Raw genomic sequence first — 25,907 nt, 5'->3', positions numbered from 1 at the left:
TTAAAACCTCATGAGAGGAATTATCCTACTCACGATTTGGAATTGGATGCAGTGGTGTTTGCTTTGAAGATTTGGCGACATTATTTGTATGGTGAAAAGTGCCGAGTATATACCGATCACAAAAGTCTTAAATACTTGATGTCACAAAAAGACTTGAATTTGAAACAGCGAAGATGGTTGGAGTTATTAAAAGATTATGAGCTTGTTATTGATTATCATCCGGGAAAAGCGAATGTGGTTGCTGATGCTTTAAGTAGAAAGTTGTTGTTTGCTTTGAGAGTTATGAACACTCAGTTGAAAATGTCAGATGACGGTTCGATTCTAGCAGAGTTAAGAGCAAGACCGATGTTTTTATTAGAGATTTCTGAAACTCAGAAAAATGATCAAGATTTGCTAGCCAAAAGAAAATGTGGTGAAGTCGACACGGATCGATTTCGTAATTGGTTCGATGGGTGCTTAATGTTTAAGGATCGGATTTGTGTATCAAGAATGAGGAATTGATTCAAAAGATCCTACAGGAAGCACATAGTGGTTATTTCTCGATTCATCCGGTAGTACGAAAATGTATAATGACTTGAAGAAAATGTATTGGTGGAATGGAATGAAAAGAGATATATCAGAGTTTGTGTCCAAATGCTTAATTTGTCAATAGGTGAAAGCTGAACACCAAGTGCCTTCGGGATTACTTCAGCCTATAATGGTTCCTGAATGGAAATAGGATCGGATTACTATGGATTTTGTTTCAAGATTGCCATTGACTCTAGGAAAGAAAGATGCCATATGGGTAATAGTTGACAGATTAACTAAGTCGGCTCATTTTATCCCGGTACGTACGGATTATTCTCTTAACAAGTTGGTTGAACTGTATATTAGAGAAATTGTTAGATTACACGGAATACCATTATCGATTATTTCAGATAGAGATCCAAGGTTTACCTCGCGGTTTTGGAAAAAGTTGCAAGACGCGTTAGGTACGGTTAAATTTCGATCGCTTTTCATCCACAAACGATGGAAAATCGAAAGAATAATTGATTCTTGAAGATATGCTTAGATGTTGTGTATTGGAATTTCAAGGAAGTTGGGAAAGATACTTACCGTTGGTGGAATTTCCTTACAATAATAGTTATCAGACGAGCTTGAAAATGGCACCTTATGAAGCATTATATGGTCGTAAGTGTCGAACGCCATTGTATTGGACTGAACTCAAGGAAAATCAGATTTATGGAGTTGATCTAATAAAAGAAACTGAAGAAAAAGTGAAGATAATTCGAGATTGTTTGAAAGTTGCTTCAGATAGACAGAAATCTTATGCAGACCTAAAACGAAAGGACATTGAATTTCAAGTTGGTGATAAAGTATTTTTAAAGGTGACTCCGTGGAAGAAAGTCCTTAAATTTGGACGGAAGGGCAAATTAAGTCCGCGTTTTGTTGGGCCGTATGAAGTAATTGAAAAAGTTGAATTTGGTAGCATATCGGCTAGCATTACCACTGAATTAGAGAAGATTCATGATGTGTTCCATGTATCTATGTTACGTCGGTATCGTTCGGATCCTTCACATGTAGTTTCACCGACAGAAATTGAACTACAACCAGATATGACCTACGAAGAAGAACCGATTAAGATTTTAGCTCGAGAGGTCAACCAACTAAGGAATAAAAATGTTGCACTTGTGAAGGTGTTGTGGCAAAGGCATGGAGTAGAAGAAGCTACATGGGAATCCGAAGAAACTATGAGAAATCAGTACCCACATCTGTTTACCGGTAAGATTTTCGAGGACGAAAATCCTTAAAGGGGGGGAGAGTTGTAATATCCCGAATTAGGGCCTAATCGGAATAGTGGTTTCGTGACCATAAATCCGAGATAGAAATAATTATTTTATAATTATTTTGAGGTTTATGATATGATTTCATGATTGTGTGAAAATTTCGTGATGAAATTCTATGCCTAAAGTGCTTAAATTGAAAGTAGGGACTAAATCGAATAAGTTGCAAAACTTGCATTCTAGAAGTTTTTAGTATGAAATTGTTTTGGAATATTAATGAGGAGGTCTTAAATAGCAATTTGACCAATTTTAAGTTCATGGACAAAATTAGGACATGGAAGGAATTTTTGGAAAGTTTAGTAGTAAGGGTATTTTGGTCATTTAGTTATTAAAATGAATTAAAAACAAAATTAAAAGCCAATTTTGTCCATCTTCTTCATTAGGCCGAAATTTTAAGGGTTCTCCATAGCTAGGGTTTGTTTCAAGCTTCCAAGCTCCATAGTAAGTGATTCCAAGCCCGCTTTTAATGATTTTTACGTTTTGAGATCCCTTAACTCGATAAAGCTTATGTAAGCAATAATTTAACCTAGGGTTTATATTTGGAAAAATACCCATTGGTGAAATTTGTGTATTTTGATGTTTTATGATAGAATATGAAGTTTTAAATTATGTTAGACAACTTGTACTACTCGATTTTAAGCAAAAGCGAGTAAAATGGCTTAATCGGTAAAAATACCTAATAGTCACAAGTACATGTTAGAGTGAGAATTTGATGTTGCCATAGAAGAGAAAAGTGATCAGCATGTTGTAAAACATAAGAATAAGGAATAAAGTTTAATCCCGAGCCTAGGGGCAAAAATGTAAATATGCAAAAGTTTAGGGGTAAAATTGTAATTTTGCCAAAATTTGAGTTAAGGATTAATTCGATAATGTGAGTATTAAATAAGCTAAATGTGTTATTTTAGATCAAGAAAGACGTGGAATCGACCTCAATCAAGAAAAAGAAAAGATTGTGGACTAAATTGCAAAATCTTTGTATTTTGGTACCAAGGTAAGTTCATGTGTAAATAATGTAGCATAATGATTATTTTTAAGTTATTGATGTTAATTATATGTTATGATGAATTTTATTATGAAATGTATGCTTTGTGGTTAATTTCAAATAATATGTAAATTATGTGCACTACTTGTTAAATATAATTGTTACCGAGTATTGATTTCGGCATTCTACGGAAGACGGCAAGGATAAGTGTTCGAGGAAAAAGCCCATGTGAACCTTAGGAATAGATTAGGATACAAGTGACATGTCACTAGGATGGTTGAGCATCTGAACTCGTTGAGTTGAGTCCGAGTTCAATTATGGATGCGAATGTCCGAACTCGTTAAGTTGAGTCCGAGTTCGTGAGATGTAACTAGGCATCCGAACTCGTTGAGTTGAGTCCGAGTTCACTTATGGATGAGAATCCGAGTTCGCTTATGGGCGGGTTACATGATTGCTTGATTGAATATGTGGCACTTATGTGCAATTTATCCGTGTATCCGAATTATATTCCGATGTGTTCAACGGGTAAAGTTCTACTCAAATGGAGGAATATTCGAGATGTAAAGAGACGTATTGGTAAGTGATGTGAGATGGATATTTTGGACAGGTATGTATTTAACCCTCGGGTTGAGTATTGATACAACCACGATAAGATAATAAGATGATGAAAAATGATTAAAAATATGATATGTGTTTTAGTGATACATGCTAATGTTGATTGGTATGACTGTTTGTTAAGTTACTTATTATTTGCATATGAACTTACTAAGCATTTATGCTTACTCTCTCCTTCTTATTCATTGTAGTTTTGGACAAGCCAGCTCAGGAGTCGGGATAGGTCGAAGGCTCACCACACTATCCTAAGACTTTTGGTAAATGGCTTGTAAATTTAAGTATGGCATGTATAGCAATATACCTAATTTGTGTAAATGATCTTATGGTATGGTTGTGGAATGGTTGAGGAAATGCTTGATAATGATAAATTATGAAAATGGTTAGTGTAGATTATGCTTGATGTTAAGGAAAACTATTAAGATATTTAGTGCATAAAACTCATAAAAGGGATGAAATTTGCCATAAACGAATCTTGCAGCAACAACGACGCGAGTTTAAAAATTTACTAAAATCATATAAATTAAACTTGGTGATGAACTACATATCAAATTGAAGCTTATTATGTCTAGTTTCACATGAAATAAATGAAGCAGGTAAGGGAATTATATGTTACAAGATATTTGAATTTTAGTGAAACAGGGTCATAGCAGTTTTTGAATCCCCTGTTCCAACTTTATAAATTCACCATAACTTGTAAAGATATAATTAGGTAGTGTATTTTATATTCTCAGAATCCTTATTGAGTCTAGTTTCATCAGAAATAAACCTCATAGTCATATGGATTTTGTACAGATAGAAATGTGGTTCGTAGTAAACAGAGGTCAGACCAGTCAAGTCCTGAAACAGGGGTAACTTTAACTAATAAACTGTACTAATTTGCCCAACCAAAAATTCTAGAAAAATATTAGTAGATAGGTATATGAGTCTAGATTCAGAGAAAATTTACGGATCTTAATTTTGAGTTTTGTGACTCGAGATATGATTTTTCTTGTGACTGTGACGCAAGTAGCTTAAAAGCTGTGAATGTAGAAACAAATAATCCAAAGTTCTAAAAATGTTAAACTAAGCTTAGTAACACCTCATACTCGACTCCGACGACGGTCTCGGGCGTGGGGGCGTTACAGAGGCACTTCCTAGGAGGCCATCTGTCACTATAATGACTCAATATGGACCGGTTGATGCTGGGATCCACATGAATAACCCAACTGGTTCGAGATTCAATTTGGGTAACAACCCTACCAATCCTCTCATTCCCGACTTGGACTTGGCTGAAAAGGAGGATTTGAGAGCCGAAGCTGCAAAACGGTTGGAGGAAAGTTGTAGATGGTTGGAGGAGAAATTTAAGGCTCTAGAGAGTGCTGATGGGCATCATGGAGTTGATGCCAAAGACTTGAGTTTGTTCCCAGACCTGGTGTTTCCCCATAAATTCAAAATGCTGGAGTTTGAAAAGTACAACGGGACTACTTGCCCAGAGGTCCACATTACGATGTTCTGTAGGAGGATGATCGGATATGTGAACAATGATCAATTGTTGATTCATTGTTTCCAAGATAACTTAGTGGGAGCAGCAGCCAGGTGGTACAATCAATTGAGCGGGGCCAGAATAAATTCATGGAGGGATCTTGCACAAGCCTTCATGCAACAGTACAATCATGTGACTGACATGACGCTGGATAGGATCACGCTGCAAAACATGGAGAAAAAACCTAATGAGAATTTTAGGCTATATGCTCAAAGATGGAGAGAGGTTGCCATGCAAGTTCAACCACTATTGTTGGAGAATGAGATTACCATGTTGTTCATAAACACTATGAAGGCTCCATTCATTACTCATATGATTGGAAGCACTACCAAAAGTTTTGCGGACACAGTCATGGCAGGAGAGATGATCGAGAACGCCATAAGAGATGGCAAAATTGAGGGGGAAGCGGCCAAAAGATCGGCCCCAAGGAGAAAAGACAATGAGGTGAACAACACAAGTAACTTCAACTCGAAGGCAGTCACAGTTGGTCAACCCAAAGTAGCTGCGATTGGGCAACAAGGTTCTCAAAGGCAGGAATCAGGCACAAGGCACGAGAGGATGCAATTCACACCTATCCCTGTGACATATCATGAGCTTTATCAAAGCTTATACGATGCACATGCTATTGCTCCTTTCCACTTGAAACCATTACAGCCTCCATATCCTAAATGGTATGATGCAAACGCCAGATGCGAGTACCACGTTGGAATATCGGGGCACTCAATTGAAAATTGTACCGGATTCAAGAAGGCCGTGGAGAGGTTGATCAAGATGGGGGTTGTAAAATTTGATAGTACCCCAAATACTGAAAACCCTTTGCCAAATCACGACGATCAATAAGTGAATGCCATTGGCGAAGCTAATTAGAGAAGGATGAAGGAAAATGTTGCGGAGGTGAGAATGCCTATGAAGGTGATTTGGGAGGAGATGATGAAAAGAGGGATGATAACTTCTAGGAGAGAAAGAGAAAAAACGAGGAACTACTGTGAGTTCCATGCAGAAGAGGGTCATGAGACCCAAAATTGTGAGGAATTCAGAGCCTTGGTGCAAGGCTTTATAGATAATAAAGAGCTACAAATTTTTGAAGGTAGCTCTTATAAAAGAGAAATAAGTGTGCTGGAAGGTGAACAAAAAGGAACCAGCCGGCCAAGGATCATTATCTCCCTGCCAGGGAATAACGAAGTGGGGACACCAGCAGTGCCCAAGGTTATTATCCTTAAACCTACTCCTTTCCCTTACAAGGAGTCACACGGCCAAGTCACACGCCCATGTGTCAGGTCATGTGCAAAAACCTAGGCATTCTATTTCTCAATTTTAAGATGCAGGGGACACATGGCTGGACCACATGCCCATGTGCCAAGCTGTGTGTCACACATGGCTGAGACACACGTCCGTGTCTTTACCCGTGTGGACGAAAATAAGCCATTTTAAGGCCACTTTTCTCCCTTTTATGATATCCACCTGCACACAACACTTTCATATACTAATATATCCCAATCCAAGCAACCAATACAAGCCAAAAATTATGTTTTAGATATAATATATCATCATAAAACCTATTTACATAAACTTACCATAATCAATCCATACATTAATTTATCAAATTTACTACAATATGCATGCAAACTACATTTAAGATTCATAACCACTATTCAAATTGTTTCATTAACAAACTATCCCTATACATGCCATATAAATCATAAAACACTTAACAAAATCTACCAGAGCAAACTGGATAGTGTAACTTGATGTGTTGATCCGATCCTCCGAACTCGTGTTAATATACATGGAACATTAAACACACAAGAGTAAGCTTATAGAAGTTTAGTAAGTTCATAGGGTTTAAATGTAAATCTTACTGAACATCCTATAATAAATCATTAAACAAGCATTTCACTAATATTCTCTGCCATTCACAATTTCAAATGATGAATTCACTTGATTGAGCTCAATATCAATAATTTCTTAGATTTTTCCACAAATAATCTATATGTCACTTACCAATACTCATCAAATTAGAGAACGTCTTATGGATTTGAGTACATCGTTTTCTTGATGTCATAGTCTAACTATGGTTTTACACAAATATTGCCATGGCCTTGCCATGGTCTTACACTCGTAGTGCCATAACCCAGTTATGGTCTTATCATCAAGATGCCATGGCCCAGCTATGGTCTTACACTTATTCATATATACTGCCATGGTCCAATCATGGTCTTACGTTCACGGTGCCATGACCTAGTTATGGTATTTTCACTGAAATGCCATAGCCAAACTATGGTCTTACATTTAACACTTTGCCATGGTTCAACTATGGTCTTATCCGTCAGTTCGTCATTTGTCACTGAACGATCGTACTCAATCTTGCGTTTCACTTAATTTGAACTTTTGATCTAATTTTCATATTTTACAATAATAATAATTCAATAAAAATCATATGAAATAACAACTTATATCATTTCTAAATTAAAAAATAATCATGAAAGTTCAACCATATAAACATACCTGGGGTAAATTGTAGAAGTTGTAGAAATTCAGTGACTAATCCGTTAATTTTTCTTTCCTACGTTTATCTTCAGTTTCTTGATCTATAATATAAAATTATTCATCCATCAGCATCTAATTCAATTCTAATTCACATCACAATTTATACCCTTCAATTTTCAAAATTACACTTCTACCCTAAATTTTATAATTTTTACAATTTAGTCCTTGATTAATTAACCCATCAATTGAGCTTATTTTTCTCAATTAACACTTTATATAATCATTTTAGGCTACTATACAGTCTTTGATGTTCACAATTTTAGCATCAAACCCTAATTCTTAACTTTTTTATAATTAGGTCCTAAAAATCAATATCTATTGAAGTCACTTAATAAAATTATCACATAACTAAATTAGAGCTTTAAATCCATGTTTATTCATGATAAAATTTCAGCACTCATCCATGGTAACTTTCAAAATCACTCATAAAATCAAAAACTAATGAATTCAATAGTTGGACCTAGTTGTAAAAGTATCAAAATCGCAAAAACTATAAGAAATAAACAAAAATTGAACTCACTTGTGGCAAGAATATGAAAAACCATCTTAGTGAGACTCTTCAATGTGTTTTTTGCTGAATAAAAATGAGGAATTGTCTAGAAATTCAATTTAATCCAATTTTAACTATTAAATTTTATTTATTTTCCAATTTTGCCCGTTGTTCACACTAGTTTTGTTGTTTTCTTCTACACACTTGCCGCCCAACCTATTGCCCATGTGTCTAATTTCTCATTTGGTCCTCCCTTAATTACTTCTTAAGCTATTTAATCTGTGTTTCCTTAATTAGCAAGTTTTGCACCTTTTTCATTTTAGTCCTTTTTAATTAATTGACTATCAAAACGTTAAAATTTTCTAACGAAACTTTAATAATAATTCACCAACACTCCGTAAATATTTATAAAAATATTTATGGCTTGGTTTGTGAAATCAAGATCTCAGTACCTCGTTTTCGACCCAATTTACCTAATAATTTCTTTTAAATCACAAAATTCACTAATTCAAAAATATTTCTAAAATCACACTTGACTCATAAATATTAATTTATTTAATTTTCAAACTCACTTATCGGATTTAGTAATCTCGTATCACTGTTTTCGACACCACTGAAAATTACACTGTTACAGTCGGTGTTAGGAGTGGCTACTTTGCAAGATGGCGAGAATTGTGGAGATTGGGTTTATTTGAAGAAAAATAAATTGGGTTAGGTGTGTGTGTGTGTGTGTGTGTTTTTATTTGGGCTTGGGGTGTTGGGTTGTGAAGAAAATAAATGGCTGTATTGAGCAAGGCTTGCCTACGCCACGATCAGTATCTGATTTCCGAAAAAATCGACAGCCTCCATCACATTCTTGAAAAACAACACATTAAATGGATTAAATAATAATCTTGTTATTATTAATTTTATTTTCAACCTAAATTTTACTGAAATTCAAAATTAAATAAATTAAAATAAATTTGGGTTGTCTCCCAAAATTCGCTTTTGTTTAACGTTGTTAGCTTGACGACCTTAAATGTTATTTGTTTAGCTCATTAAGAATTAATTTTTCCATCTCGTGCACTTGGATGTTCTTGTAGAAAGGTTTCAACCTTTGCCCATTGTCCTTAAAGCACTTCCCGAATTCCTCCATCATCGGTGGATTGAGGTGTTTTTAAGCTTTTTTGTTCAAGTTTGCCTTTTCCTCTATCAGAATCCTTATATGTTCTAGAAACGGTTTGAGCTCTAATTTCGAGGCCTTCATGCGAATGACAGCTTCCCGTATTGATTTTTTTTATCATCAATAATTCCTCTTGTTTAACATCGAGATCTACACTCCTACAAGGCACAATTTGTAACTTATCCTTTTCAAAATATAAGTTTTTCAATGATTCCATTCCATTGACATTAGAGACATTTGTTATTGCACTGAGATGTCTCATATCCTTATAAACATTAAACCTAACCACTTCACCGTCAAATTTTATAGTGAGTGTTCCACTTCAAACATCAATTTTCATTTGTGCGGTGCTTAAAAATGGTCTGCCGAGTAGAATATTGGAAAAATTGGTGGAGTTATCATCCTCTATGCCGATAATGTAGATATTTGTAGGAAAAATAAGTTCGTTTACCTTGACAAGAACATCTTTCAACACTCCTTTCGAATGCACTACTGACCTATCTGCAAGCTAAACGATTACACCTAGTTTTTTAAAAGGACCCGTATTTAGTAGTTTATAAATAGGCAAAGGCATAACATTAATAGATGCACCTAAGTCACACATAGCTTTTTTAATCCCAACATTACCAATCTTGCAAGATATAGAAAATATACATTGGTCCTTACATTTAGGTGGTATTTTCTTTTGTAAAATGGTGGAGACATTTTCTCCAACACTCACCTTTTCATTGCCTACGAGATTCTTCTAACTCGTGCATAATTCTTTTAAGAACTTTGCATATCATGGAACATGCTTAATCGCATCAAGAAGACGAAGTGTTTATTTCTACGTTTTGAAAGGTGTCAAGGATTTCCTTTTCTTCTCACTCCTTTTTGCATTGGACGAGTCTTCTAAGAAATGGAGGCGGTACTGCAAACGACCTTTGAGGAGTCAAATCTGTAGTTGACGCTGGATCGAGTTTTTATTTTTTCTGTTTGGGTTATGGGTACGATTTGTGTCAGAAGCTGACTCCAAAATTGTTTCACTTATCAATGTCATAACACTTACATTATGTCGAGGATTAGATTTAGTTTGATATGACAATTTTCCTTATGACTCCAGTCGACTGATTGCAAACGCAAGCTTACTTATTTGTTTATCCAACTCTTGAAGATGTAATTCCGTATTCTGTTGGAATTTTTAGGTATTATTGGCTAACATTTCCACTATGGCTTCCAGAGATGATTTTGGAGGCGGTAACTGTTAATTCGAAAGCGACCTTCGTTGGTATGGCTGATTAAATCAAGGATTTGACCCATAACTCAAATTTAGATGATCTTTCCACCCCACATTATAGTTTTTTTAATAGGGATCATATCGCCTTTGGGGTGGCCTTTGAAAGTTTCTAACAACATTTTCTTGTTCTGTTGAACCCTCGTGCAAGATAGGACATGAGTCGTTGGGTGATCTGGCATAACACAAATTCTGTACAACCAGACTGAGCTTATTTTATCTGTAAGAAAATTTTGAACAACATTAGTAAGCTTATCAATTTTATATTCTAGAGATAGAGAACTTAACCCATGAACCCGTCTCGTTAGAGAACTTAACCTATGAACCCGTCTCGTGGGTTCTATAGCCGGTCAGAATTGTTGAGAGTTTGCAACCATAGTCAAAATTAACTTCATTGCTCTCTGAGGCGTCATATTAACAAATGCCCCTCCACTAACAGCATTTATAATTTTCATTTTCATTTCCATTGGGAGTAACCCTTAATAGAAATATTGTAAGAGTGACTGTTCAGTCAAGCCATGTTATAGGCAACTTGCACACAACTTTTTGTACCCCTCTCAATATTCGTAAAGCAATTCAGTCATCTTTTGCCGAATTCCTACAATGTCCTTCCTAAATTCAGTTGTTCGAGCTGCTCGAAAGAACCTGTCAAGAAATAAACAAGACGTGCCAGACTATGTATTAACAGATCCTGAAGGTAAATAAAATAGTCATTCTTTAGCAGAGTTGGCTAATAATAAAGGAAAAACACGAAGTTTAATTTGGTCTTCGATTACTCACTAAGGTTTCATGCTTGAGCAAACTATGTGAAATTCTTTGATATGGGTATGCATATTTTCATTTTGTAATTCGCAGAAGGTGGGCAATAGATGAATCAAGTCTGATTTTAACACAAACGACATTCCTCTCGCTGGATAAGTTATACATAGGGGTTGTTGTTCATCTGGGGCTACTACGAGTTGGCATATAGTTTGCTCTACCATCTCGTATGGTTCGTCGAATGAGAAAATATCCTCGGTGTAAGATACAGTTTCAAACTCGGGATGTGGTCATTTACCGCATCAAATGGCTTCTCTTCACAGTTTTCAAGCCAACTTCTCTATTTCTGGTTCAAACTCTAGATACCTTGGTTCTGATCTGGTTATAAGGAAAATAAACAAAAGTTAGAAAAATATTTTCAATCCCCGGCAACGGCGCCAAATTTTGATGGGCGTCGAAACTACCAAATAAAAATAATTCCTATAATAAAACAATTCTAAACAGTAGTAAATAGTAGTAGGATTGATTCCACATGGATTGGTGATTATGATCAACTTTCGTATTTTTCTCGTGAACATAAATTTTTTTGTGTCGATAATCATGGCAATAGACGTGCCCAATACTCTAAACGACTTGCCAAAAAATAAATAAATTATAGGATTTTCGAAATTACTGGAAATTAAATAAATGAAATAGCATAAATAAACAATTAAATATATTGAAAAAAATAAATTTGGGAAATAAATTTGAATTTTGTAAACAGAGTTATAAAGCCTTAATCTTAGACTTGATGGATTCCGATTTTTGAATCGATCCTCGAAAATTAGTTTTCTCCTCCAAAAAATAAGCTAGTTATAACGGCTAAGAACGTCCTAGTCGTCAATTCTTCCTCTTATAGTTGATCCCAATATGCCTTGCAAACCAACCCTTATCGATTGTCTAACCGCGATATATGCGTTCGCAATTCAAGACCTTGGCAGCCTTACATTATGAAAAACCCAACTTGGATTAACGACCTCAACCTCTCGAGACGTTTAAATCTGATCACAATCTACCTTAACTTGTTTGCGAAAATTCGAATACAGCACGATCGACTCGACTTCCCAACTGTAAGCCAAAACGACTCCAACCCAATGCGCTTTTTGAATTGAAATCGAGTTAACTTTAAGGGATGAATTTTTTAATCCCAATATTCCAAAGAGATGGTGAATATCGATTTGAAGGGTTTTTAGTGCAGATACAATTTCTCACAATTCTTGACCGGAAAGAATACTGACCTAAAGCTAATTTAGATTTAGTGAAGCATGAAGTTTATCATGCATTGCTAGTCATGAAAGTGGAATGGTAATGGAGAAAGATGGAAAGGGGAAAAGACTTGGGAAATAATTAAACAAATTAGTTAAGAAGAAAAAAATGAAATGAAAGTGGTATGCCTATTGACGCAGAAAATGGAAAGAATAAAAAAACAATTTCAATTCAATTCCAGCTAATTAAGGTGTATTTTTTCAAGTCCATCATGCCACCTATTTATACATAAACTATATGCTAAAATTAGTTTAATCCCACCTACCCACTAATTACATGAAAAATATCAGATTTTATTTTTCTAAATTTGAGTTTTACTAGGTCAAAAAAATCTGATCAGCCCTTTAATATCTTTAAATTTTTTATTTGGCCACTCTTCTATTGTTCATGCTCCAATTGAATCCTTTTCTGTTTGTTTTTTGCATTAAAGTATTCGAATTTCATTCTTGACAAGATTTAAACATAAAATTCACCAATTAGCATGAATTAATTCAATAACAAGTTGATTTGAGCATGTAAAATATGCAAAATAAGTATGTCATCAGTCGTTTTTGACTCAAAGTATCAATGATGGATAAAGGTGTTGGTTTCTTTGGGTTCGAGAGTTTTCGAAAATGAAAAAACTGATGTTTGGAATGATTTTCTAGGTCTTTTGAGTTTCAGAGGTGTAACTGTGGAGAAAATTCCAACTCGAGACTCTACAAAACAACGTTGGTGCCCTTCCTATTCATTTTCTGTTGCTAAAATCTCCCATGAGCGTGTAAGACCGAACCCTGGTATGATTGTTGCAGTAGCTTCTATACTTAGATCATTGGGATAAGATCCATTAAGAGAAGCACTTATAAAATTCCTAGCCATTCTCTGCGGTAGTTGATGAACTTTCGGAACACGAAATTGGAGATGAAATTGAACGACTTTACTCACAACCGGATAAATATTTTTAAACCAAGTGTCGGCTCTGACAATACCGAACATATCCATTCGGAGTTGAACCTACTATTCTGGTCCCAATGCGAGCATCATCTACTTCCTTTTTATGGTATCGTCCATATCTTATACATCCGCCCTACAGACAGATTCAATCTCATTGGAACATCCTTTTTGCAATTGATCGTACATTTTTTTGGATTCAAGCTTCAAGTGCAAGAAAGACTCACCAGGCAAATAGCAAAAGCACTTTCACCAATCTTAGGTGGAAATATCATGGTGGTTGTGGAGGCTAACCATACATGTATCATGTATGATCTCTAGAGAGATTGAGAAGTTGGGCAGTAACACGACCACCATAGCTATACTCAAGCAATTTTTTACTGATCCGGCAACTCGGTCCATGTTTTTGCAGAACATTCCAAACAATACTACATCTGGAACATTGTAAGTTATAACTTGATTTTTTTTTATTTCCTTTTCCAGAGCTTTATATTGTCATTCTTTTGCCTTTGTTCATCTTTCTGTTAGCCTATAACAATGCAAAAAACAGAGTTATTTATAGTGTATATATTTTGTTCATAAATCACCAATATCGACCCTCACTTTTGTTCGTAGATCATCATATCATATATATTTTGCAGGGACATCATATCATATATACCTATATATGTATATCTATATAACTACATTCACAATGGATACCTGTCGAATTCTTTTTCGTTCTTCTTTTTTTCAAGAGAACTTTATGGGTAAATTTTAATTCTAATTTTTAGATTATAAGAATGATTAAATTTCAATTTGATTCCTATATTTCACTTAAATTAGAAATTTAATTTATATGTTTTAAATTTGACATAATTTGATACCTTAACTTTTACAATACCATTAGTTAGTCTAAATACTTTATTCTAATTAAAATGATTATGTGAATCTTTTAAGAAATGTTAGCACCATTAAAATTCTTAACTAATTTCAGGTTCGTTACAATGTTATTTTTTAGTTACATGAATATAAAGTTTATTTTATTTTATTTTTCAAAATGTCACACTAACACAAAAGAATTCTAATAGTGTTAACAAATTAACCTAAATTTTAAATTTGAAAAGTAGAGAGACAAAATTTTAAAAATAAAAGTATAGAGATTAAATTCTTAATATACGTAAAGCGTAAAAACTTTGAGCAAATTGTAACATTTAAGTTTTACACCATAATTTAGTTAAGAAATAAATAATTAACCCAATGCGAAACGTGTGTAAAAACCATACTATATATATTATTACAAGGTACACATATATGGCAACAATTCAATGTAGATCACTTCATAAAGTGACACATATAAAAATCACAATGAATTTTTGAAGAGAAAATGGAGAGAGTAGAGGTGTCCATGGGTCGGGCCGGGTTTGGGAAAAATTTTAGGCCCGTTTGCTAGGCCCGAACTCAAAAAATGGGCCTAAAATTTTGCCCAAGCCTGACCTGGATAAAATATTAAAACCCAATCCCGACCCTGCCCGCCCATATTAATTTTTTATATTATTTTTATATAATTTTTAAAAAAATATATAATACATCAAAATACTAAAAACATTAAAATAAATGTTTCCCAACAAATTGAAAATAAATTTAAAAATATATATACTTAAATAACACTAAGATAAATGTAACTTAACAAGCAAATGTGAAAAGAGTAACAAAATTAATAATAAAACAAGAGTTATATATAATCCCAATAATAACAACAAAATAGTAGTAACATAATTGTGAAATGGTAGCAAAATAATGAAAAAACTACAAGAAAATAATAAAAAATCAACAATTTTTTTGTTTTCGCTTTTGGGTTGGGCCAATAAAGCCTTACTCGAAGCTCGGTTCATTTTCTAAATGGGTCTAATTTTTTTTGGCCAACCCATTTTTCGGGCCTATATTTTTACCTAAACCCTCCCACTTTTCTACCGAGCCTTTGAGCTAGGTCTAGGAAAGAGTACCTTAGATTTTTTTTTGGTGAATTACAAGAGGAGGGTAGAGCCTTAACAGCAATAGGACTAATGCGGCTCGAATCCAAGTCACACCTAGGACGATAAATACCCTAATCATTAGGCCAATACATGAGGTTTGAGAATACCTTAACAGCATGTTTGGTTAGCTATAATGCTAAACCATTATAGCTGAATTTAGTGGCCCATCCCTATTCCATTATTTGGTTGGCTGTAATGGGCTATTATAGCCCCATTCCATACAACCTTATTCAAGGCAAAACTGTCGTTTACCATTCGGCACTCTACCCACGGAATACCCATTCAGCGTGTGTGAGTTTCATCTATACCCTTCTCGCTCTTTTTCATTCTCATGTCTGAAGCATCTTCTTATTTTCATTCTTCTTCCCATTTCCTTCCAACCTTCTCTCTCTTTTTCATTTTCACGTCTGAAGCATCTTCTTTTTTTTTCATTCTTCTACCTATTTCCTTCTAACATTCTCCCTCTTTTTCATGCTTCTATCCTGACCAACCCTTTGACAAACCCTATAAGTTTTGTTCATCTTCTCCGTCATTTAAAATCTCGTTCCCCGTCGACGCCTCTGCTTATCGCATCATTAGCCATGGTAAGCAACACCCTTAGATTATTTAAAATAATATTTTTTCTACATCTTTAGATTTTCTTTTATATATACAAAACTATTTGAGGATACTTTAGACATTCATCTCGATTCATTTTAATTTACTTGGGCAATTTCTGTTTGGCTGCCGAGAAAATGAGTGTGAGATCGGGGAGAAGGATGGCGTTAAATTTTTTTTTTTTATGTTTGTTTTTGCTTATTATGATCAGTTTAATCGAACAAAACACTTGATTTCGAGATCAATAGCTTAAACACTAAAGAAAATTAAAATGGAATGTAAACTAATAAAGTATTAATAGATGCTTAGAGCAATGCATTTTTCATGTCACATCTAAGATTATGTGTAAATCTTAGTCTTATTTAGTTTAGTAACCTGGGCTAAATTACAATTTTATCATTTTTATGAGAGCCAAAATACATTATTATTATTTTTAAATTTTCCTTGATATATATATGAAACTATTTGAAGAAGCTTTAGACTTTCATTTTGATGCATTTGAATTTACTTGGAAAAGTTCTGTTTGGTTGCTGAGAAAATGAGGATGAGATCGGGGAGAAAGTAGGTGTTTTTTATGTCAGTTTGTAAGCTTATTATAATCAGTTTAATCGAACAAAACACTTGATTTTGAGATCAATAGCTTAAACACGGAAGAAAATTAAGATTGTGTGTAAATCTTAGTCTTATTTTGTATAGTAACAAGGGCAAAGCCAGGAATTTTTTGGGGGTTGAGATTAGGGTATATATTTTTATGAGAATTAAAATGCAATTCTACCATTGTATTATCTTATATCTTTATAGTTTTTAGGACTAAATCAGTATTTTATCATACTTGGGGGCATACTATAATTTTATAGATTTTGGGGTCTAATGCCTGAATGTTTACTTGTCAATTCGTGTATGCGCTTTGTGCTTGTGTATTTGCCATATTATAATCAAATTTAATTTAGATTTTAAAACATTCATGTATCACGTCTAGCTAAATGTTTACTATGGTTAGCATTAACAATGGTATTCTTTTTCCTTAGTTTGAATCTTTATATGAACTTTGGGGATTTACTTCTATTTAACTTTACATAAAACTCATTATGTTGATGTTGTAGTCAAGGAGAAAGGTTAGGGAGCCAAAAGAAGAGACTACGACCCTTGGACCTGTTGTACAAGACGAAGAGCATGTTTTCGGTGTTGCCCACACTTTTGCATCTTTTAATCACACTTTCATTGTAAGTTACATGGTCTTTGAATTCTTTTACTTGGTAACACATATTTCTTGCTATTTCTATATGATTTTTTTAAGCTGTGAATTTTAATCGGTTTTATTTTTTTCCTTTGGTATTTTGACAATGATAGCATGTGACTGATTTGTCTAGAAGAGAGACTATGGTTCGTATTACAGGTAAGATATCGGGATTCCATTAACATATTATTTAGCTGCCAATTTTTATATTCTAGTGGAAAGGGATTGTTTGAAATGTCTATAAATAATAACAAAAATTGAACGTTGGACTTATGTTACTCTAACTTGAGTGTGAATGTGAATAGAGCATGTGTTTGACACAAGTATATCCATATATAAATGTGTTAGATACAAGTTTGTAGGTACTTAAAATAGCCTGACATTTGTATTATTGAACATTTGTTCTTTAGATTGAGTTTGAAATTCTTGAATAAATCCAGGTGGTATGAAGGTGAAAGCTGACAGGGATGAATCTTCACTTTATGCTGCTATGCTTGCAGCACAAGATGTTTCCTAGAGATGTAAGGTCATATACCATTCCATTCATTTTTATCATTTAAGAAAAACCAGAAGTTGTCACTTTACATTACATTACATTAACTCGTTACTAGAAGACATACAATATCCGACATTACTGCTAGATTTATATTATTGTTGACGAGTTGCAAATCTTTATGCTGAGTAGGAACTCAGAATCACGGCACTCCATATCAAATTACGTGCTACAGGAGGTAACAAAACCAAGACCCCTGGTCCGGGTGCTCAGTCAGCTCTCAAGGCTCTTGCTCGCTCCGGGATGAAAATTGGCCGTATCGGTAAGCCACAACTAATTGAAACTATTTTAAAATGCAAAGGAACAATCTTTTGTTTTGCAAATTACTAGGGGAGAGTAATTGGTTTAATTGGTGGGTTTGGTTGTTTTTTTTGGTTAATTGACCTTGTGTTGTTCGGCTTATATGGTTATATATCTATTATATATTATAAATATAAATATATTTTATATAATTTTAAGAAGATATAATCTGTTTTTTCAGTCAGTTTGGTTTTGGAATTAAAAACTGACTGAATTAACCAATTAAATCAAGGTCAAAAGTGAAGTTTTTTTTTTCCAAATTTTTGGTTGAAACGGAAAGTTGTTGTCCCTTACATATTACCGTCGAACCCTTATGATGTTATTCTTTATGTTATTTCAGAGGATGTTACGCCCATACTGACTGATAGCACTAGACGAAAGGGTGGTAAAAGAGGGAGAAGCTATAAACTAGCACATTATGTTCTAGAAAATCTATCCTTTTAAGTGTTTTTTTGGTGGCATTGGCATTTGGTTATTTGGTAATAATTGTTCTTTATGAGCCCTTTTTCATGGTTTTATATTGGTATATTTTATATTGGAGTTGTAGAACATAATGAACTATGAATCTATCAATCACATTTTTCATGTTTTTGGTAATGTTTTATATGAATCTCATGTTATAAGTAGGAATGTTTAATGAAAATAGTATGGTGATATTTTTATTAAAAATTTGTGGGCATATCATAGGTAGTCCCTAAACAAAAATTGTAACTTGTGATGTTACTTTTACAAGTTAATGCTCATGTGGAATTTATTTATAAAAAACTCAAAACTTGTTTGATTCTTGCAAAACTCTTGTTTCCATCATGGATGTTTGAACTTGATCAAATTGGTCCATCATGGATGTTTGGATTTGATCAAATTGGTTGGTTTAATCAGGAATTGGTTGGGTATAAAGTTGGAAAAGACATCAAATTGGTTGCCTTAGGTTGGGTATCAAGTTGGAAAAGGCATCAAATTGGTTGCCTTATTGATTCGTATAAATTGTTGAATTAGGTTAAAAACTAGTTAATCGATTTTTAATTTTTATAAATATTATTTTTATAATTTTAATAATTTATTTAATTAATTCATTGATAAATTAGAGGTAAAATCAATTTGACTATCGACTTGGTTCTTAAAACTTTTGGCTTGTAACTTTTTGTTAATATATGAATATTATGTTAGGATATGAAATATAATTCTCAAGTTATTTAGTACTTTTAATATTTTGTTTTTATTGTAGAATAATTAAATTATTTTTTTACTAATGATATTTTAGCACATTAAATATGTATTGCAGTTTAAAAATAATAAAATAGATTATATATATTTTAAGTATTATATATTTTGTTTTTTTAATTCATATAGTAATAATTATATTAAGAATGTTATTAAATTATATTTTTATTAAATTATATTTAATAATAATTATGTTAAAATATGGTTAAATTATTTATTATTTTTCTTAAATTATTTTCAATAATAATCTTATTAAAATTTAATAACAATAACAATAATCATCTACCTAAAAATTTTTTTGCTAAGGGTATTCTAGTCATTTTAGTTTTTTTCCTTATGCTATTACAACATCATTCCATTCAACCAAATACAAGAATACAATTACAGTTTTATTCCATTCAATTCAACCAAACAGTTAAATTACTGATTACAGCTCTATTCCATTACAGCTCTATTCAATTATAGTTCTATTCAATTACATCCCTATTCAATTACAGTGAACAAAAAATACCCTAAATTTGTTCCAAAATGAAAGTAAAAGTATAAAAAAAACTAAATATTAATTAAAAAAAGTAAACCACCAAATGTTAACAAAAAAAAGTAAAGTAGTAAAAGTAATAGCAAGAACTAATTGAAAAAAACAAACTAAAATGCTAATAAATGGTGTTTTTTAATTATGAAAATAAGTCGAATTTTGAAATATTTATAGGAATTGATGGATTTAAGTAAAACGTTTTTAATTTGAAGTGATTTTTGTTGTAATAGGTTTTATATAGATTTCAAAGTTTTTTTATTTTTTTAAGCAACGTAAGATATGAGATATGTATATATATAGACTTATAAATAAATTTGTAGCTTGTTTCTAAATAATGTAAAATTATTATTTTTAACTAACAATATAAATTAAAGACTATGTATAAAGGAAGAAAAAATCTTTTAACTAATATAAAAAATCTTAAGAAAAATCTTTCTGTCGATAGAAACTATATTTATTGGTATTTTCGTAATTAAAAAATAGAGACATTTATTGGTATTTTAGTCGAAAAAACAAAACAACGGAAGAGTTACAATAAAGCTAATGAATATAAATTATTTATATAATATAATACATATAATCATAGAGATAATGATTACAGATTATCTCAATATATATATTTTACTTTTTAAATTTAATTTGAATTTTTATTAGAATTTGCATTTTTAATTTTAAATTTTACTAAATATTTAAAGATGAAGTAGATATAGTTTTAAATTTTAAATTTTAAAATGTTAAATGTTATTTTTGAAAAAAATTAATTTTAAATGAATAAATAAATAAAATGTTCTTATTTTATGTTAATTAGATAAATAAAATTTACTTTTAAATTATTTTTTATTTTAAGATAATTTTTTAATGAAACCTTTTTATTTTAAATTTAAGTGTTAAGATAAAACCTTTTAACATAATTTGAAATTCAATTATTTTTATATTTTAATTTGAAAATTCACTAAATAGTTAAAAATGTTAAAATATTAAAATTTTATTTTATAATTTAAATATCCATATTAATAGTAAATTTAAACAAATAAAAAATATATATTTAAAAAATTAAATTAAAATTAAAATAGATTTTATAATTAAATAGTAATTTAAATCAAATTTAGAAAAAAAATTGTTCAAAATACGTACCGAATTGGTAGGCGATTAGCAGCTAGCCTCTAATATAAAAACAAAGGTAGAGGTTTGATAGCGCCTGGGAGAGTGAAACCAAAGAGTGAAGCAGAACCCGTCCCTTGCGCCGTTCTGTCATCATGGGTAATTTTCTCTCCATTTTCTCACCCTGCAAACTCTTTATGCTGTTTTTCTTTTCTCAGGTATTTCCAGGGATTCTATGCACAAGAGACGTTCCACAGGTGGCTAGCAGAAGGCTTGGAGGAAGAAACGAAAGTAATTTTCCATTTCCTGCCCATTTTTCTACGTTTTTTGTTTTTGTTTTGTTTTGTTTTTTTTTTGTTTTTGGTAAATCTGCAGATGAATAATGCGTTGGGATTCCTTTTCCTTAAACAATCGATCTGTTAAAAAGATTGTTGATCAATGATCATTGATGGTAGAAACAGGGGCGAGTGGGGCCGGGCTCCGGCCCCTAAAATGTCTAAAATGTAAAATTATTATTTAGACCTTAAAATTTTTAAAAAATTTTAAATTAATAAAAATAAAATTATACTTTTACCTCCTTAAAATTATAAAAATTTAATTTAATTCTTTATAAATTATAAAAATATAAACTATAAAAATTTAAAATTTCATCCTTAACAAATTGTTCTGGCTTCGCCCCTAGGTAGAAATGGAGTGCAAAGGTGCCTCTTTTTGAAGCATAACATTTGATTTTATGATTTATGATTAAATCTGACAAACTAACCATTCTTGAGTCAATTAGTATATATGTATGGATTATGGAAGATTCAAATCATGTAATTCCTACATGACATGCATATATGGATAATATACATACTTATATATGTATATGCATGGATCTTAATTCAATCATGTATATATATATTCATGAAAGATTGATATGTTTGTTTTGGATGTTGCTGTCGTCTTCACGTATGGTTTTATGTTTGAAATCATATGCTTAGATGATTCAAGTTTTATTGCTCCGATGCTTTATGTTTCTTGAGTTATGCCTGTGTGATATCGGTGTCTAATGTTACACCTGGACATGGAAATAAGGATATGACCTTCCAAATCCATGGAAAAACTCGCATCTGACACTTATTTCGAGTCCAAATAACATAAGATTTGAGGGCCAAGATGTCTGTTATTTGAGGTTCTTGGGCAGTACTTTATGGATGAATACTTTTGGGAATATAGATCCACTGAATTCCCGGTTTTCTTTATTGATGATTTCGGTTTTTCTTGGCGACAGGCATGAACTCGGCCGCCAGCCAGGAAATACAAAGCTATCAAGCAACAAAACTGTCAGGAGAATCCGTGTTAGAGGAGGCAACGTGAAGTGGAGAGCGTTGAGATTGGATACAGGCAACTATTCATGGGGTAGTTTATCCGTAACCCGTAAGACTCGTATTCTCGATGTCGTATATAACGCCTCGAACAATGAGCTTGTTCGCACACAGACTCTGGTAAAGAGTGCCATTATTCAAGTTGATGCGGCTCCGTTTAAGCAATGGTACCTTCAGCACTACGGCATTGACATTGGGAGGAAGAAGAAGATGGCCTCTAAGAAGGAAGCTACTGAGGTAGAAAGTTTATAAATTAGCTTTCCCTTACTGAAAATTGAAGGTCACTTTCAAACTATGTTGCTACATAATAAAAAAGCTTAAACTATGTTGCTACATAATAAAAAAGCTTAGGAAATGAAATTGAACATGCTCATATTAGATACATACATATATAAGATACTCAAACTCGAGTTAAAGTAACGTAGGTTTTGATGATTGGGTTTAGCTTTGAGTTGATATTTATTGTTTCTGCTTATAAAAACTGACAGGAACCAGAAGGGGCTGCCGAGGAAACCAAGAGGAGTAAGCATGTGGCAAGGAAGCTTGAGAAACGCCAAAAAGATCGCAAATAACTTGATCCTCACGTTGAAGAACAATTTGGTGGTGGTAGATTGTTGGCATGCATATCTTCCAGGCCTGGTCAATGTGGCAGAGCTGATGGGTAAGTTTTGGTTTCTAATCTGTTTCTTACTGGGATTTGCATGCGAGAGTCGTGTATGATTATGCATATGACATGTTTTTTCGATGTATCTGGAGGGTCATATTTAAAGGAAGTGAATAGATAGAGCAACACAAGTTTTTACTAATCTTTATGTTTTCTCAACATTTTTATTTGTTTGAAATATCTGTGTTTGACATATATTTAAAGTGTCTTTTAGATGATTATGGATTCTTCCAGTTTTTCTTAAGCTATCCTCCATCAAAGAGCTTTCAAATACATAAAAAATTAAAAATATATATATTGAACATGCATGTGTAAAAAGATGCTTGCATGCCATTTGACATGCAATTTTATTACAAAATATTATATTTAATTTAATATAATTTATATGTTTAGGTACATATTGGAAGGTAAAGAATTGGAGTTCTATATGAAGAAAATGTATAAGAAGAAGGGCAAGGGTGCGGGAGCTGCTTAGATGAATTAATTTGGCGTTTTTGTTTTTTCAATTAAAAGTTTGGTGAGAATAAAATAGAAATAGTTTTTATATAATTTTATTTGGTTGAATTAATGGTATTCAATTGTTTTTTTAGTATGGAAAAAGTTTTTAGTTGTTTTTTTAGTATGAATACAGTATATGTGTAGATGATTGAGTCTGATCATGTGTACAAGTTTTAGTTTAGTTAGTTTTAATTTGTTGGCTTTAGTTTGGATTGTACCAGTTTTTAATCTGTTTGTACTTTAATAATTTGATTCTACTTGGTGATTGCATGGATAGGATAGTTTGATACTTGTGGCTACTTGAACTTGTAATTGAATTGGACCGGTTACACTTTAAAAAATTAAGATTAAAATTTGCTATTAAACCCTATAGTTTGCAAAAGTTGTGGATTTAGTCCATGTACTTTAATTTGGTCATTTGTAAGCTTTATACTTTTCAAATTCTAAAGCTTCAGTCCTCATTAAACTGTAACTACCTAATTTATTAAGTTCAAGTTTATCTATTTCCAATCTGATTGGTAGGCATATTATCATGTGTAATGTCTAGTCAATTTGTTATTTTCGTATTTATGTGTAATGATTCAATTGGAGAATATGGACTAATTTGCAACTACACACATGGTACATGATTAGTAATTGAATTTAACCAAATAATTAAATACTATTGCTTGGTCCAAGACTAAAATTTTAAATTTTAAAAAACACGACTAAAATTGATGAAATCGAAAAGTAAGAATTAAGATTGATCAAATTAAAATATATGGACTAAATTTACAATTTTTCTAAAGTACACGAATTAATAATAGAACTTAACATGAAAAATAATGTAGCAGTTTGTTTAAGGTTTAAATTCAGGATTATGTATCAATTAAAGATTTAAAATCAATGCGAGTTTTATCTCAAAATTGTGTAATAAGCTTTGTATTAATCGTTAGCACTTTGTCTGTTCTAAGGATTTATCAAACCAAATGGTGGGTTGTACACGTTATGTTATATAAAAAGTGCGTCGATTTCTGTCATAATTGTACCAAATTCAAAAAAGTATTTCGAATTTTGAATTCTAAAAATTTCTTGATTTATTTTCTTACATTTTCTTATATAAACATAGGATTTCTTTAGATCACTTCAAATTGCTACATTATTTGTATATCCACTAAATTAGAAAATGGATTTCCTCTATTGGGTTGAAAATAGGGGAAGGAGATATAGCATTTCAGAGAAATAATGATTCATAAAATCACAAAAAGATTAATTTCGACAACTCAGTTAAAGCTCTTATATATATATATATATATATATATATATATATGCTTCTGCTTCGCTATAGTATAATTATTAAAAAATATTATTCTATTATTTAGTTATTTATTACTATAAATTGAATATTATAAAAATAAAAATTATTATAACACTAAAATAACAAATGCATATGTGCAATGGGGAAAATAAGAACCCAAAATGAAAAATATATAAATTCAAAATTTAAGATTTAAAATCAACATAATTTTTTTTCGCATTTTTTCACTCTTTCATATATTAGGGGATTTCAGTTGGAAAAGAAAATGTTTCATACTAATGGATTCGAGTCCATGGTCGTAGGTTCTAATGTATGAGATCTTGTAACACTTACAAATGAGGCCCTATCGATTAGTATTACATAGAAAAAAATTAATTACAGACACTAATACAATTAGATTTGCTCTTCATAGACAAGCTTGAGATTTGCGATCCCAAGTAAGATCAGTTCAAGATCATGAGATCGTTTCATATCAGATAGGAAGGACTGTCGTACAAAATGTACTTCTAACTAATTGCCCCTTAAATCCTATATCTATGTATATGAAGAAGAAATCATGTAACCAAGGGGATTTTTATTTGTATTGATGACAAATTACAAAATTCCCTATAAAAATATTACTATATAAAAATAACGGATAATTATATTATACTCTACAAATAGATCTAAAATGATGTTAAATATATATTTTTTAATTATTTAATTATTATTTTATTATACCTTGAAAATAAATAACATCAATCTAAACCTACTTGTGGAATTTTTGTATTCCACAGTCAATGTATAGAATGATGATCTAAAAATAATATCTTAATATAAATGTATGAATGCTACTATATAATGTATCCCGTAGAAGCCAGAGGTGATGAAACACAGTTACATCTTCAATAAGGGAGTATTTGACCCTAACGTCGTAATTCCCTCCAAAGAGATGGCAAAAGTTTTGTTTGCTTCGGAAATTTCACTTTCCTTTGGGATCGCATACACAAGTGCCGAGGTTGATGTCGAATTTAAAATAACACTTTCAACCATAAGATGTGTGCCGTCTTAGCTCAGCCGGTAGAGCGCATGGCTTTTAACCATGTGGTCGTGGGTTCGATTCCCACAGACGGCG

The 25,907-nt window shown here is 32.2% G+C and overlaps 2 protein-coding genes and 1 non-coding gene across 3 annotated transcripts; all 3 read left to right on the top strand.

Annotated features, from left to right (window-relative positions):
• The first annotated feature begins 5,815 nt into the window (after window positions 1-5,815).
• Window positions 5,816-18,779, top strand: LOC108468401 (uncharacterized). The gene is made up of 7 exons (XM_053032111.1): window positions 5,816-6,148; window positions 15,633-16,007; window positions 17,124-17,243; window positions 17,371-17,416; window positions 17,698-17,778; window positions 17,943-18,072; window positions 18,451-18,779. The coding sequence occupies exons 1-5, from the start codon at window positions 5,816-5,818 to the stop codon at window positions 17,772-17,774; spliced, it is 951 nt and encodes a 316-aa protein (XP_052888071.1). The 3' UTR covers window positions 17,775-17,778; window positions 17,943-18,072; window positions 18,451-18,779.
• Window positions 18,780-20,997: 2,218 nt separating this feature from the next.
• On the top strand, window positions 20,998-23,743 carry LOC108467588 (uncharacterized). Its single transcript, XM_053031990.1, has 4 exons — window positions 20,998-21,258; window positions 22,241-22,571; window positions 22,823-22,995; window positions 23,392-23,743. The coding sequence occupies exons 2-4, from the start codon at window positions 22,480-22,482 to the stop codon at window positions 23,427-23,429; spliced, it is 303 nt and encodes a 100-aa protein (XP_052887950.1). The 5' UTR covers window positions 20,998-21,258; window positions 22,241-22,479; the 3' UTR covers window positions 23,430-23,743.
• Window positions 23,744-25,834: 2,091 nt separating this feature from the next.
• Window positions 25,835-25,907, top strand: TRNAK-UUU (transfer RNA lysine (anticodon UUU)). Its single transcript has one exon. It is a non-coding gene; the product is annotated as a tRNA-Lys (tRNA).

The sequence above is a fragment of the Gossypium arboreum genome, chromosome 8, assembly GCF_025698485.1.
Source record: "Gossypium arboreum isolate Shixiya-1 chromosome 8, ASM2569848v2, whole genome shotgun sequence".
NCBI lineage: Eukaryota > Viridiplantae > Streptophyta > Magnoliopsida > Malvales > Malvaceae > Gossypium > Gossypium arboreum.
Note: the sequence above shows the minus strand (reverse complement) of the source record. Positions and strands in the feature narration are given on the sequence as shown.

Bases quoted from the DNA above. Each gene is read 5' to 3' on its own strand.
- LOC108467588 (XM_053031990.1), top strand. From the start codon at position 22,480: ATGCGGCTCCGTTTAAGCAATGGTACCTTCAGCACTACGGCATTGACA. The intron at 22,572-22,822 runs GTAGAAAGTTTA...AAAAACTGACAG, and splicing joins CTAAGAAGGAAGCTACTGAG to GAACCAGAAGGGGCTGCCGA. The intron at 22,996-23,391 runs GTAAGTTTTGGT...TTATATGTTTAG, and splicing joins CAATGTGGCAGAGCTGATGG to GTACATATTGGAAGGTAAAG.
- LOC108468401 (XM_053032111.1), top strand. From the start codon at position 5,816: ATGAAGGAAAATGTTGCGGAGGTGAGAATGCCTATGAAGGTGATTTGG. The intron at 6,149-15,632 runs GTTATTATCCTT...GGGCTATTATAG, and splicing joins GGACACCAGCAGTGCCCAAG to CCCCATTCCATACAACCTTA. The intron at 17,244-17,370 runs GTAAGTTACATG...TGACAATGATAG, and splicing joins CTTTTAATCACACTTTCATT to CATGTGACTGATTTGTCTAG.